The sequence below is a fragment of the Gigantopelta aegis genome, chromosome 8, assembly GCF_016097555.1.
Source record: "Gigantopelta aegis isolate Gae_Host chromosome 8, Gae_host_genome, whole genome shotgun sequence".
Classification (NCBI taxonomy): Eukaryota; Metazoa; Mollusca; class Gastropoda; order Neomphalida; family Peltospiridae; genus Gigantopelta; species Gigantopelta aegis.
In genome coordinates this window covers 35,013,105-35,029,698 of record NC_054706.1, presented here as the reverse complement: position 1 = coordinate 35,029,698, position 16,594 = coordinate 35,013,105, and the positions used below count along the sequence as shown (strand labels likewise).

At 36.9% G+C, this 16,594-nt stretch overlaps 1 protein-coding gene across 1 annotated transcript in view; it reads right to left on the bottom strand.

Annotated features, from left to right (window-relative positions):
- Positions 1-16,594, bottom strand: part of LOC121379634 (cadherin-99C-like) — a 65,747-nt gene that overhangs the window by 22,097 nt on the left and 27,056 nt on the right. Inside the window, exons 6-12 of the mRNA XM_041508280.1 lie at positions 13,587-13,679; positions 13,033-13,140; positions 12,161-12,289; positions 9,911-10,087; positions 7,558-7,669; positions 6,956-7,104; positions 5,894-6,106 (exon numbers count right to left, since the gene is read on the bottom strand). Coding sequence (XP_041364214.1) covers positions 5,894-6,106; positions 6,956-7,104; positions 7,558-7,669; positions 9,911-10,087; positions 12,161-12,289; positions 13,033-13,140; positions 13,587-13,679 — 981 coding nt within the window. The remainder of the gene's footprint in view (positions 1-5,893; positions 6,107-6,955; positions 7,105-7,557; positions 7,670-9,910; positions 10,088-12,160; positions 12,290-13,032; positions 13,141-13,586; positions 13,680-16,594) is intronic.

Here is a 16,594-nt window from a genome sequence, read left to right as displayed (position 1 = left end):
AAAATCAACCTTCACCGTTTACACCACAACCCCACCGGTGGAAATTGAAACGCTTCAGGAAAGTAATTAATAAAGAAATTACAATCCATTCCAAAGGGTTAATTTTTAATTAACCCTTAATCGTCAGTCACTGTGATAATTTAGAACGCCTTTTTTTCTTGGGGAACTTAATTTAATAAAGAATTACAGCCTATTCCTAACGGGTATTTTTAATTAACCTTATAACTACTCTTTCAGTAATCTGTAAACAAAATTCATACTGGTACACTTTATCACAATAAAGCAATAACCTAAGTTTACCCTAGGGTCTTCTAGGATTACTGGCTACGCTTTATATTACCAAATACTCATATAATGTTAGAACAAAATCTACTATTTACTTCGCAGATGACCGAAGACACTGTCTAAAAAATATTTGTATAATAACAGTATTAAAATATTATAAAGAAGTCACCTGCAATACATCAGTAATACACATAGCAGAAATGATAGTTACCAAGTCCTAACGGACTACGTCGTGATCCCCTGGAGCCGTCCTAATTCGTTCTCTAGATATTCTCTAAATTCTAGCTATTTATTATAAAATCAGATTTTTGCCTGGGGAGACAAGGCGGTACCTTCAAGGGGATCCATCTCATAGTCTGACTCTACTACTAGAGTCGGGAGTATTTCTCGTTGAATCGTCAGACTTAATGATCGCCAGCGTCGCCAAAATCAACGGTTGTAAAACCGGCACTTCGGCAGAGGGATAACGTAAACTACATCGACACAATGGCCTCCGCAGCTGGGACTAAGTGCATATTGGAATGTCCGATCGTGCGAAGTATTACGTAACAAGTTGCCCCATCTGGGCTACGGGCAATAATGCACACGGCCCTCTAACACAATTAAAATCGCCACCAGGCGAAACAAATTTAAGAGCAGTTACGTACCCGTGACACACCCCCACCTCAAAAAGGATATTTCCTCTACTCTAGGAATAGGGAAATATACTACATTAAAACAAAAAGGTGCGTTTAACCGACGGCATACGGGCATTTATAACACATGTAATAATAAGGTGACTACCAGTAATCACACTGAGTCTCTGAGTCCCTGGTATACAAATAAAATATATATATAACAAAACAGAAATAAACGCAATGTCAAAACACATTTCATAACGTTCAACTGCGGGACAGGGCATCAGCGATTACATTGGATGTGCCCTTGATATGTTCAATGGTAATTGGGTATTCTTGCAGAGGAAGACTCCACCTCACTCTCTGGTTGGAGGCTTTCATTAGGATGGTTCAGTCCGTCTTCGTCTTCTTGGAACAGCACAGCTCCAGCACCCACGTCACTGGCATCCACAGCTAGCTTGAACGGCATTCGGTAGTCTGGTGCTGCCATCACGGGAGACGAGTAGCGCATCTGCTTGATACGGTTGAATGACTTCTCGCCTTCACCTGACCAATGGAACTTCGTTTCCTTCCTTTTCAGCGTCGCACGTTTTCCCGGTTTTTCTCCGATAGGCATGATGTCGAATCGGTTGTTGTAGCGTTGGGGTTCCAAGCGCACATCTTGGCTTAAGGTATTGGTAACCGTTGGAAGGTTCTGACAAATGGAAACATTGTCTTGTTTCAACGTAGTCAACTTTGCTCGCTTGGGGCTCAAGTCTGCTAGAATCTGGCCGTTGGCCAACTTGGACCTCTGCAGTCTTGACGTCATCACAGGAAATTGAGTGTCTCTCAATTTGGACCGGTCTCTCTGGAACTATCGGCAGTCGTCAAAATAACCTTTTAGCAATTTGATGTGACAAATACCTACTTTTTCCTAACCCTATCAGGAGTGTTTATCACATACCCTGTCTCATTAACTCGTTTGAGCACAAACATAGGGCCCCGAAATACCTGTTCTGCACAGAACCCCGTTTAATGGGAAGGTACAGCAGCACCTTATCCCCTGGTTTAAATTCCCGACTCTAGTCTTCCTATCAAACTCTGATTTTATTTTGCTCTGAGCATGGCTCAGTTGCTTCCTAGCCTTCCTATCAAACTCTGATTTTATTTTGTTCTGAGCATGGCTCAGTTGCGTCCTAGCTAGTTCGGTCGCCGGCAACCTCCGATCTCTAACTTTCTTATTTATTAATACTCTCTCAGTTAACAATGTAGTGCGAACTGCCAACAATTTTGGATCAGCCCCCTGCTCTAGAATTAACTCTTGTCTATTACAAGGTAAATCCCCTCTATCAAAGACAACTGGTTCAATTCCCCTCTGCGGGAGATCAACAGGTTCCACCACATTTAATTCCTCAGTTGACTTGTCTACAATTTTACATATAACCTCATCCACTCCAAGTTCATGGCTCACACACGTATCAGACAAATCACAAATATCCTCTGCGTCTTGTGCTAACCTACTGGTCATATCCCTAGTCATTACACACGCAGGATATTTAATCTCATAAACCTCACACTCTTCTATTGGTAATGTGCTGTCTTTAATTAACAGTTGGTCACATTTCGGCTGACAACACTGACTAGTCAAATCACTACCCAACAAAAACTCCTATGTTTTCAAAAAAGGCAAGTCCTTCACAAACCACCCATAATGACTGGTCCCGTCACAAACTTCGAACACAAGAAAAACCTTATGTAACCTGACAACCATTTTCTCCAGTAACCGAGGTTAAGGCCAAACTACGTCCTATGTCTGAATGTTCATACCAGCTAAACACTCTTGCGTTATCAGACTCTGACTACACCCCGGTATCTCTATAGATTGATATTGCCTTAGGACACAACTCTTGTTTCACATCACAAACCATACCAGTGGACCACATACGGGATTACTTGTCTCTGCCATGGGACTAACCATTAACTCTCTCGCTAACGGAGCTGACCTCACTAACAACCGACCACTTGCGCATTATCGCGTTTCCTTTTAAAACAGTCCCCCGATAAGATGGTTATCCTTTTTACAGTAACTGCAATGTGGACGAAAAGTTCGTGCATTGGCTGATAATGCAGGTCTATCCTTACTTTGCCCACCAGGTGCATTCCTTGCCTGACTAGCTGACCAAACTAGATGACTCTCCCCGATAGTTACTTTCCCGGGAAAAACCTGGCTGAAATTTCTTCTTATCACCCTGTTGTAAAGAGCTACCCGGTACTGCCTGAGCTTTGTGTATTAACACGTAATCATCTGCCACTATGCCTGCCTCCTCTATCTTTTTGACATCACGATCCTCTAAATGAATACGTAAGCTAACTGGTAATCCATTTTTAATGTCCTGTAAGATCAACAAACTCCCGTAACTCGGTATATGACTCTACCTGATGAGAAACAACCCCATTTATCAAACATCCCTCCTTCTTAGCCACAAACTCACTATAAGACTGACCCTGCGTTTTTCTCAACTCAGCTATACCGTAACGATAATCCTCAGGTCGTAATTCATAAGCCCTCAACACACTGCAGCCTTAACTAAGTCGTACTGACTTGCTCGCTCATCACTCATTGAATTATAAGCTATACTAGCCTTCCCCTTAAACTTAGACACGGCTAACAATGTCCACTTAGACTCCGGCCAATTTAGCTGCTTAGCGGCCCGTTCAAACAGTTGAAAGAACATATCTATCTCCTGATCGTCAAATACAGGCACTGATCTATAAGCCTCCGACATGTTAAAACCATTTCCTGCCTCACGTCTAACTTCTTCAGTATTCAGCTTTAACTTATGTTCCACTTTTAATTTTTCTAACTGGAATTCTCTATCCCTCTCTTCTCTTTCTCTCTCTCTCTCTCTCTATCCCTCTCTTCTCTTTCTCTATCGCTATGTCTATCTTCTCTATTTCTCCCTTCTCTTTCTCTCTCTCTCTCTCTATCCCTCTCTCTATCTTCTCTATCCCTATCTCTATCTTCTCTCTCCCTCCCTTCTCTTTCTCTCTCTCTCTCTCTATCTAATGCACGTTCTTCTCTTTCTCTCTCTTTCTCTTCTCTTTCGTACTCAAGCTTTTTAAAAGCTAATTGTTGTTCCACACTTAACTCATTTATCTCTATCTCTAGAACACTCTCACTGTCTTCCATAACAGGCCTATCACCAAAAACTTCCTGGATAATAATTGTCCTTATATCTCCTAAGGTTTTAGCTGATGTTAAATCAATTTCTCGCTCACCCGCGATTTCAACTAACTCGGCCTTACGTGCTCGCTTAATCTCCACTACACTGAGCGTAGGCCTATCCAGCAAATTCTTATCCATGTTTAGATATGACGCACTTATTATTAATTAATTTTCTAGTGAACAACGTGCTACTTCTGGTTAATTTGTAAAATTATTTATAAAGCCCCCATTTACAAACAATACTTTTTTAAATATGCATGTCCCGTTTCAGATCCGGGACGAGCGCCCCAATTTTCTACTCCTGTCACGGGGATTCTATAATTCCCGTAACTGAATAAAACACGATTATCAAAATATCTCTCCTAACTGTATATCTATTAGATCTCTCTGTAACAGGCTGTTAAACCCTAGTATGGCTCGTTTCTAGGTATGATCAGAGATACGATCTTATATAAAGTATATATTAATATAGCACGTAGTTCTCTAGAAACACAACAAAAACACAATACACTTTGGAATCTGTATTATCCTACGCTGACAAATGTACAGCCGTAGTAGTAAATTAATAACAGCAATAATAACAACCCAGAACTGATCACTTAATTAGTTAATCTCTAGGTGTCTAGTTACACAATATGCGAATCACTTCACCGTTACACACCACACCCACACGTGTGATAATTGAGAAACGCTTACAGGAGAAGTTAATTAATAAAGGAATTACAACACCATTCCTAACTGGTTAATTTTTAATTAACCCTTACTACTCGTTCAGTGACGTGTGATAATTTAGAAACGCTTCTTGGGGAACTTAATTAATAAAGGAATTACAGCTCTATTCCTAACGGGTTAATTTTTAATTAACCCTACACTACTCTTTCAGTAATCTGTAACACAAAATTAATACTGGTACCTATCACAAATAAAGACAATAACCTACAGTTTACCTAGGGTCTTCTAGGATGACTGGCTAAGCTTTATATTACCAATACTCATATAATGTTAGAACAAAAAGTCTACGATTTACTTCGTCAGATGACCGAAGACACTGTCTAAAGAATATTGGTATAATACAGTATTAAAATATTTAAAGTCACATCAATCACATCAAGGTTATACACAGAGCAGAAATGATATTTACCAAGTCCTAACGGACTACGTTCGTGATCCCCTGGAGCCGTCCTAATTCGTTCTCCTAGATATCTCTAAATTCTAGCTATTTATTATAAATCAGGATTTTGCCTGGGAGTACAAGGCGGTACCTCACGTATCATCTCATAGTCTGACTCTACTAGAGTCGGTATTATTTCTCTCTGATCGTCAGACTTACTGACGCCATCGTCGCCAAAATCACGGTTGTAAAACCGCACTCGCAGAGGTATTACGTAACTACTCGCCACATGGCCTCCGCAGCTGGACTAAGTGCATATTGGAATGTCCGATCGTGCGAAGTATTACGTAACAAGTTGCCCATCTGGGCTACGGGCAATAAACTGCACACGGCCCTCTAACACAATTAAAATCGCCACAGGCGAAACAAATTTAAGAGCATGTACCGTGACAGAGCCCTACCACATCTTGATCTGAAACGATCAGTTGGAATGAGTTTATAAGATTTGTCAAATTAATGCTACAAAAGACGACAGGAAAAAAGAGATATATATAAAGGAGCCGTACTACATCTTGATCATTTTGATCAGAAATGATCAGTTGGAATGAGTTTATAAGATTTGTCAAATTAATACTACAGAAGACAGGGGAAAAGATACATATAAAGGAGCCCTACCACATCTCGATCTGAAATGATCAGTTGGAATGAGTTTATAAGATTGCTGTCTCTGACATGATCTTTTCTTTTGGCATCTTCTCGAATGTAGCCTGTCAACTGGCCAGATGATGTGCTTATGTCTGGTGGAAAGTTGTTAGCAGGAAGAACCCTTCCCCTGATGATAGCTCGCTGAAACCGGTTGGGTCCCGAACTTTGTCCTTGCTCTGTCGCCTATAATAATATTATTATTAATGATCTAGCACAATATTGGCAAAAACATTCATAAATACATAAAATTTCAATGTATGCTTAAGCAAGATCTTGTTAAGTGGGATCTTTTTAGGTTTTTTTTTGGGGGGGGGGGGGTTGTTTTGTTTTTTTGTGGGGGTTTTTGTGTTTTTTGGGGGGACCGGGGGGGGGGGGGGGGGGGGGGGGGGGGTTATTAGATAAAATTAAATAGTACTAATTCATTAGCTATCAGGTTTAGAAATATTATAAATTAACTGTTAGAAATACTTGTAAAATATTTGCTGGTTTGTGTTATTGTTTTGTAAAAAGAGCCTTTACTGTAAAAGTATGCCGGCAATTTCATGTAATGTCAACAAATAATGTGTGATAATAACTTTTTGTTATAAAAATTGTGAATCAAAGAGTGACTGTTTTTTCAAAACAGCATTTATTACTTATTACTGTCAACATCATGTTTTAACAATGGTTGGTTATTGACAGAATGTACTTTTTCCTCAAATGTATTCCTTGATGCATAATGAACTGCAAACAAATTTATCAAAATGAATTGTTAATTATACAGAAATTCTAAATATCTATCACAATGAATTTCACAGTAACTGTATGGTAACAATGTTCATAGTCAATTGAATACTGTTTCAAATTAAGGATTTGTACTAAAAACGATTATGGATCATAAAAAATTGTCAGTTTTATCTCAATATAATGAAACGATTTAATTTTTATCTTGCCATCTTGTTAGCATTTTGACTGAGAAGGGATACATAAAACAGATATTCATAAAACCTCATTGCTAAGTAAAATGGTTTAAAAAACCCATGCTGTACTGACCCGTATGACGATCTGGAACTCATTGTCAATGACATCAGCCTTGGTGATGGCACTGTTTAGACTCAAGCTAGTTGTGTACAGCAAACTGCCTTGGTTGGGGTTATTGGATCGAAGCGGGTTAAACGTGGTTATCAGGCTAGGTGGTGTGGCTGAAAAAGAATAAGGTTTGCTTAATTTATCTTGACAACAAACACATTTTAAAAGAACAGGAACATGTGAAACAGTAATTGTTATTAATCTGAGTGGAGCTTAAGTTATATAAGTCTGTTGGTCATATACAGATTCCAGATTTCCTTTATGTATTTATGTACCTGTTTAACAACACATAGAAAAATATGAATACCTGACTACAACAATGTTCCAGCTCCACCAGCAAAAAACAGCACAATTTCAGGAGGTGGGCCACTGTTTTACTCAGCATAATTAGAAGCATGCTGTATTTATTGGCTTGGAGTCTGACTTGTGTTATTATTTTACTCAGACAGATAGATTGAAACCAAGTGTTATTCTAGTGCTTACTCAATTTTTGACAAATGTGGATTTGGGATGTTGTTATAGTCAGGTATTCATATGTAAAGAATACTTCAGTTATTCAGACATACTTTGTTCAATGGAGAATCTGATTGGATATCTCAGTGAGTCTTGATCTCTGGCACCAATCGTTACCGGTATGTTGTTGGGGTCTGGAACGGAATGAATCTCAAGGTTTCCGGTCTACAAACAAAAAATAATTAAAGTTATCACTGTACATTCAGCAAACACAGATGCAGTCACTAATGTGTGTGTGTGTGTGTGTGTGTGTGTGTGTGTGTGTGTGTGTGTGCGTGCGTGTGTGCGTGTGTGTGTGTGTGTGTGTGTGTGTGTGTGTGTGTGTTTGTATATATGTGTGTGTATATATATATATATCCAGTCAAACTTCAACAACTCGATCTTGAAGTTTTTGAAATTAACATAAACGAGTTCAAATTTGAAACTGCATTGCAGCTGGTTGCGGTATTGCAGCTAGTTGATATCGCTTCATATTGTAAGAAGCATGCGTTTTGCTGCCTACCTCTGAACTCTGAACTCTGAACTCTATGCGTCCCCAGTTGAAAGGCGAATTAATATACATGCATCAGTCACCTCACCCCACGCCACCCCATCTCATCCCATCCTACCCCAGCTGTTGGCATCTTCGATGCCTATGGTACATTCATTTTGCGTATACTGTAAAAGTAAGTAAATAAAACAAAAAAGATAACCCAGATGAATTTGAAATATATGCCTGGGCATATAGGCTACATGTATTTATTGACAGAAAAAAAACAAAAAAAGAAAGAAATGTTTTATTTAACGACGCACTCAACACATTTTAGTCAGACATATGGTTAAGGACCACACAGGTTTTGAGAGGAAACCCGCTGTCGCCACTACATGGGCTACTCTTCCGATTGGCAGCAAGGGATCTTTTATTTGCGCTTCCCACAGGCAGGATAGCACAAACCATGGCCTTTGTTGAACCAGTTATGGATCACTGGTCGGTGCAAGTGGTTTACACCTACCCATTGAGCCTTGCGGAGCACTCACTCAGGGTTTGGAGTGGGTATCTGGATTAAAAATCCCATGCCTCGACTGGGATCCGAACCCAGTACCTACCAGCCTGTAGACCGATGGCCTGCCACGACGCCACCGAGGCCGGTACAAAAAAAGAAGGCATTTGCATACATATATAAATAACAAAAAGTAACGTTGTCGTATTTTACAGATGTCAAAACACAGCGGAACGTAACTAAGAAATAAAACACTGAATGCCGAATAACACTTTAAGTACATTTGTTTTACACAAACTTATTTACGCTTCACACCTCTACTTTCTTTCTCCAATCTGGCCACCCACCCCCAAGATTGCTTGGATGACAAGAAAGCAGAACTTTTTAAAACCGATTTGGCAAACCCCACGTTATCGGGTCCTTCCCCAGATTGTTTGATCTGTGATGTATCAATTTTTAACATAACTAAATGACTGGTAATTGATAAACATTAACTGACACATAAATAGAAAAACTAAAGCTAGACACGATTCACGCCTTTGAGAGCAAAAAACAAACAGCGCTAACAATTATTACAAATGCTCTTTGAAGTTAACCAGACTGTGTCTGTAAGTAAATATTAAGGTAGCGAGGCTTTCCACCACGGACGGACACCGACTACAAAACACAGGATCATTTCGTTCCGCTTAGTCGGCGATCTATTATTTTCTAATTATCACCTTTATCCTCGACAGCCAAGAACACCCGAGACAGGCGCGCTTCGCTTGACTGACATGATTGACAATGCATTCGTCTTTAAAATACTATCGGCAACGACAGTTTGATCAATCCACACGTGTCGAGTTTTAGAAGTGCATACTCTATTAAATCTTTATAGCGGGACAAAATAATTAGATCGAGTTTTCGAGGTTTGAGTATTCGAAGGTCGTTATTACTAGTCTGTATAGCAACTCGGCCGGGACCGTTGCTTCAGATCGAGAGATCGAAGTTTTCGAGAGATTGAAGGTGGAGTGATCGAAGTTTGACTGTATGTATATATATATATATATGCATGTGCGTTAAGCAATATGATTATATGTGTTAATGATCCAGGAATTAACATATCTTAACATACAAATTTAGGAAACAGGATCTTATTTTCATTATAAAACAAAATATATTAAAGATATAATGACAAAAATAACAGTTTAATAAGAATTAATTGTATTAATTGCCTCCCACTCTTAACAGTATGATATATTTGTTTTGTTCATTTAGAAGACACTGGAAAGCAGGAAACACCATCTAAAGATTTGTTTTAAATTATTATTTCTGAACCATCTAGAGTTACATTCAGATAAACAAACTGTTGTGGATATTTAAAAAGAAATGTTCAGAAAATTATTCAGCCACAAGTAAGTAATAAATTTGAAACCTAGTTACATACCGTTGATCCAGTCACAACGTTCACAGTGTATTCTGGGTTAAAACAGATAAATGGTGCACTTGTGGTTACTCTGCAGCCAGTATATTCAAAGATTGGGCCTTGATCATCTCCGTCAGTTATTGTTATGTTGAGATAGGTTTCTGCTGTCAGTTTCAGTGTGGGCGGGTCTGGCTGATCCTGTTTAAAACAAAAACAAATATTTAAAATGTGCGTGCACAACAAGCATATGTATTAAATAATAGAACCAATTATTATGGGTAGTATATTCACTGCAGGCTGAGAAAATTTTAAAATGAAGATGTTAGGATCAGAAAGACATGTTTATAACAGAAACTGATATTGGCAATTTAGCAATGTACAAGCAAGATAGGGAGTTTGGAGACATGCTGTTCTGGAAGGTTTTGAATCATAGATGTGAGGAACATTTTAAATCAGCGTTTCTCTACTATCTTAAAACCAGTGTTAGGACATTTTGATCAAAGTTCAAATTAACATAATTCATAAAATTATTATTGATACCACGCATGTACACATGTACACCATTTCAGATTGTATCAAAACATTTATCATACACATCTTGACACTTTCACCTAAAACAATTTGCTTTTCAGGCAAATACTTTGTTGCAGCTTTTGTCTACTTTATTATGACATTTATTTTTTAATTTGATTGTCTTTTTAAATAATGTATTCAAGAGTATAACATTTTGGGGGGCGTAAACCCTAACATCATAAAAGAAATATTTTCCAAGATTATATAATCTTACATTTTCAAAAGATAGACATTTGATCAGTTCAAACACAGATCTGCTGTCAAAATATTTCTTCACTTATTAGGCTCTTAAGATGTGGAGAAAAAGAGAATACTCTAAAATCAAATGAAATTCATTTTCAGTTTTTCTATTAAAACACAATTTAGACAACTTATTAAAATAGTTGATGACCCTTCTCTTTAATCGAGAGTGAAAAACAAATTCTTTCTCTCTCTATTGACGTTTAATTCTACATAATGTACAATGGTTAAAGGTAATAACATGTTCATCCTCTTTACCTTTTCTTCGTTCTATTTCCCCTTTTTGTTAGTAAATTTGGAACAAGTTATAATCATTATGTTTTATTTTTATTGTTTGTAAAATAATCATATTATAAAATATTGGAAAAGGCCTTAATATAGCCGAATGCTTATTTGCCAATCCCCTACTTTTATTTTTGAACAGCAATACATATTGTTTAAACCAATAAACATATTTTAGTAACTTACTTAATAAAATTATGTTTGTTTTCAATGATACAACTTAATAGTAATAATAATTGTGGGTGTGGGTATTTTTTGGCATGCCTCCACCAGAGAACTGTTCAAGCATGCTTGTCATGGGCACAACCTCTGACTTCGCCAGTTAGTTCTGTTCATAACAGGGAGGGGGAATTTCAAGCTATGGCTTTAAATTTCGTTTAGTATTGGCTAATTGATAGATAACAAAATGTTTATATATATATACATATATAACAAAATAAAAAACAAAAGTCATAACAAAACAAAACACAAAAACAAAAAAGAAGAAAAGACCAAACAAACAATAGTTGTTAATAACTTTGATGGGCAAGCCAAAACGGTTAAAGGTAAATTGTGCCATTTTGTATGGGTATCCAAATACAAAATAGAAGCTTGGATAACCAATCAAGATTCGAAGCCAATTCTAAAGGTGTTATCCAACAAACCCCAATAATAGCTCATAAGAGCAAACAATAATTATGTTCATACTCAGCGCTTGGACCCCCACCCGCCCCCGTATAGGCGAGTCCACACCGGTGGTAAGGTGAGGGAAGGAATGCAGCCGGGGCAACCTATCATAACTTGAATAATAATTTTGAGAATAGGGTTTAAGTTAATTGCAAAGAAGCTTCAGACTTAATAAATATAACACACATACATTTCAAAAGCACATTTGTAATTATAGTCATACTTACATTTACAAAGCTATCTAATGAAGTACTGGTATTAAAATGTGGCCTCACGAACAGATAGCAGTTCTGTACATAGCTGTTTAAACTATATTTAATCATGACCGTCAGAAATCTTCTCAAGACTGGCAACTGTTTAACAAGTTGACTGGTGTGTCACGTTTTTATGTCTCTTTCTACAAATCTGCTGTTTATATGAATATATGAGAGTTTTTGTTTTGTTTTAGGGTATACAACAACAAAACAATTCACCTAAACACGTAGCATTGATAAGTAAACAAACACTTACAGATGCCTGGATCTTCACTATATAGTATGGTGCACCGTTATCATTCACCGCTTCAAAATCAAGTGTTTGGCTTATTGTCACGATTCCTTGGGAAGGTGTTAGAATAGCAAATTTGTTGAAACCATCATTCTACAAAAAGAAAAAATGTTAGAAATTTCCACTAAATGATTATTACAAATATGAAAACTAATTGTTCTAATTTAGCAGAGTACAGTTTAATCTCATAAGCTCTTAACAGTCTAAATAATGACATTTGAACCCTTATCAATTGATGCTGGGTTTCAAAAGTAATTAGTAACTCATTATCTAAAAACTGATGAAAGAATGATGATACTATTCTTTTAGTCTTTAATATATACTTTCTCATATTACAAAACATAGTTTTAAACCATACTTATTTTTAGGTTACAACTAGTAGGAATAATTTTTTCACTTCCAAAGGCTATCTCAAACAAAATTAATATACAGAAAAATATTTCATCAAAAACAGATAATGACTAAACACTGTGGAAAGAAAATAATTCCACATACATATGTTACACATATAGAGCTTTGTGACAGACACAGAGCACATTTGCCATAAAACCGGATATCCAAATTGAAGTCTAAAGTGTGTGCTTCATATGCCGATTTAACACTAATTTCCCAAGGAACATTGTTAGAATTGAAATGAAATGTTAAATAAGTAAATGATTTTGTCATAAGTTAAAATGTTTTTAAAATGTGTCATGTAGTACAAACCATGGACTGTAATTTCCAAGAAATGCTTCTTTTTTTTCTTTTCTTTTTTTGAATATTATAAATGTTGGGAAAATATTAATGGCTTATGTTAAGACATCTTTTGTTAACAAAGACTTTAGATAAATACTCACTGCCCCACCATCTCCAGGCAACATAGTGTACTCAATAACGGCATTTTGCACTCTGTCCTTGTCAGTTGCTGACACCGATCGGAAAACTGTTGTACCCACAGGTGTAAGCTGTAACACAAATCAAAACAACATGGTAATAAACTGTGTTTAATCCTGAGCAAGTAATATAATTCAACATTCATTTAGTATTTTAAAATAGGCTTTGAAACTTAAGTTGTAATTCTTTAATAATGAAAACTCTGTAAAGATTTTCATAATTGAAAAGAATTAAACTGAAATCAGCATTATTTTATTACTAACATAGGTTGTTTTATTAAATATTATTGATTATTATTGATTAATATTATTATGATTAATATAATCATAAAATATGGTAAGTAATTCAGCAAAACTGACAATCTCTCAGTAACTTTTTTTTTTAATGTGGTATTTGAATAGAAAATCAATAATTCCTTTTTAAAATGCAACTATTAGTATTTTCCCCTTTATAAAAAGTCTTCCTCATCAACACTAAAGGTTTTAGTCCGATTTTACCAAAGTGAGTAATGACATACTTCATTCACAGTGGCTTTGTATGGAGCATCCACAAACACTGGTGCATTGTCATTCAAATCCAGAATTTGAAACTTCAGTAGTGGAAAGAATGGCTGCAAAACAAAATACAAAAGCATGTATAAATTAAATCAGAATAATACTGGGAAATAAATTGAACAACTGCTTGTTTATTTTTATACTTTTGAGGCTATAATATGACTTATTCCAATGTCTCAAATCACTGAAAACAACACAATCTTTTAAAGCACGGAAAATGTTGAACATCTGTCCAATCAACTCGTATGATATATTGTGTAGTCAACTCCTGCAATTAAGAAAATGTCCACGGCAAAAAAACACCATGCCTTGAAAACAATTTCTAATATAGTTCACAGCAAAAAAACAGTGCCGTGGAGAATGAAAAACTCCACGGCAATTTCCACATGATTGCCGATTACCGTGGGCAATTGCAGGGTTTGTATATAACAAATCTAAAATATCAAATACATTAAAAAAAAGAAAACACGTAAAATATTAATTACTTCATTTTTGTTCCAGATCTATCAAGTATCCAAACAAAAATTAATTAAATGTTTTTATTTTAGAGAACATCATTTTGAAAATTAGCGACATTAAATTTATAAAACATAACATTTTCAACATAAGAAAATAAATAATTGTTTATTTAACAATATACCAGCATATTTCACATTTTAAACTTTGACTATTATATACAGGTGTCTAACAAAATTGCAACTCTTAATCTAGAAGGTAAGAAAATATATGCTACTTGATGTCATCACAGAGGCTATTCTTTTTATCTTATTATCAACTTGAAACATTTGTAGCAACATCCACTTCCCTCAACCCTATAACAAAGTCATTAAGAACATGCAGACCTCACCATTTAAGGGGAGCCATCCCTCTGGCTCCCCATTACTTTTCTGAGACTAGTTCAAAGAGAGTAATACTTAGCTCCCCTTGCATGTGAATTGAAAAAAAGTACTGCAAAAGGATTAAATATCAATGTTCAGTACAGTGTTTGAAATAAGTACTTGTCCATTTATTCTGACAAGTGAAAATCCACAGATAGGGAAGCACATACCACTGAGCGGTTGTGGTGCACTGGTTGGAACGAGGAAAAAACAATCAGTTGAATGGATCCACCGAGGTGGTTCGATCGTGATCTATACAATAGTCTGGTCGTTGAAGGGTTTGACCAGGGAAAAAATGGTATAGAAATTATTTTGATATCATTCAAAGCGTATTTTCTGGTAGAACAACGTATCCAAAATCCCTAAAGCGGATGGGTTTTTTTTTAGAAGCGACTGAACTTTTTGCCAACTATAATAATATCCCACTGTAATTGTGTATACTATTAAGTTAGTTGGTCAGTCTTAGGAGACTACCACCTTCAATGAAAAGAAAGAAAGAAATGTTTTATTTAACGACGCACTCAACACATTTTGCATTTACCATAGTTTGACATCCAATAGCCAATGTATTTTTCGTGCTGGGGTGTCGCTAAACATTCATTCATTCATTCAACAAATTTTATTTACGGTTATATGGCGTCAGACACATGGTTAAGGACCACACAGAGTTTGAGGGGAAACCCGCTGTCGCCACTACATGGGCTACTCTTTCCGATTAGCAGCAAGGGGTCTTTTATTTGCGCTTCCCACAGGCAGGATAGCACAAACCATGGCCTTTGTTGAACCAGTTATGGATCACTGGTCGGTGCAAGTGGTTTACACCTACCTATTGAGCCTTGCGAAGCACTCACTCGGGGTTTGGAGTCGGTATCTGGATTAAAATTCCCATGCCTCGACTGGGATCTGAACCCAGTACCTACCAGCCTGTAGACCGATGGTCTAACCACGACGCCACCGAGGCCGGTCCACCACCTTCAATGAACGCAAATGCTATATAAGTGGAACGCCGTAAACTAGTCATAATCATGATAGTAATTATTATCCGTGTAGAAATGTAGTTCCATTTTTTATGCTTCCTACTCATTTTCAGGGGCGGATACATGGTTGATGGAAGAGGTGACCGAGCATGAAATGGGGCCCCAGAACATGTGTTAACTGGAATACTGGTACTAAATATGAACGAGAGATAATGTTTTAAAAGTTCAATACGTCATCAATGGGGTGGACAGGCATGACCTTGCCGTAGGAACGGTTCCACGAAATATTTGGGGGAGGGCTAAGGGAATAAGGCCGCATGGACCAATGCGTAAAAGCGCAAACCTGATGATTTCTTTCTTAAACCCGAAGAAAGTGACACATGAATATATTTAGGGGGAACGGGTCGTCTGCCCCCCCCCCCCCCCCCCCACACACCCCACACACACACCAAACATCTAGGCCGGACCTAACTATAACCACCTTTAATTTATGCAGATTGCAATTTTAAGCACAAGTCTTAAAAACTGGGCTTTTAGCTTATAATCCGTTAATATATGGCTCATTGTATATAGAAAATAATGTATTTATATTTTAAAAATACTTTACTTTACCGGGTGCGGGTTAAGGTGTGTATCCTATCCCTGACATTCAAAGTGTTACAAAGATCAATGGATGAACAATAATGAATTAATTTCATTTTAGTGGGTGCAGATACATGTATACTATGTTTGTCGGCTAGACAGTTTTTGGTGGACAATGTTAACAGGTGAGGGATTTGGGCAGGGGGTAAGAAATTAATTTTGTATTTTATATAAGATGAGAAGACCAGTCAAAATAAAGTTTGACCTAGAACAAATTACAAAAGAAATAATTTTTTATTGCAACTGTTCCTTGAACCCTACCTGAACAACATTTCACAAATGTACATTTATGTAGGCGGGGCAAATATGCTAATTTGCATAATTTCAAAATGGCCGCCATAACTCATATGCAAACATAATGGCAAACTATTCTTAAGATTCGGTGGACAAATACATGGAATTATCAGTGCTATGACTTAAATGTATTGACACATATTCTTTAAAATTCATTCAAGGATATATGGATGAAAAGGA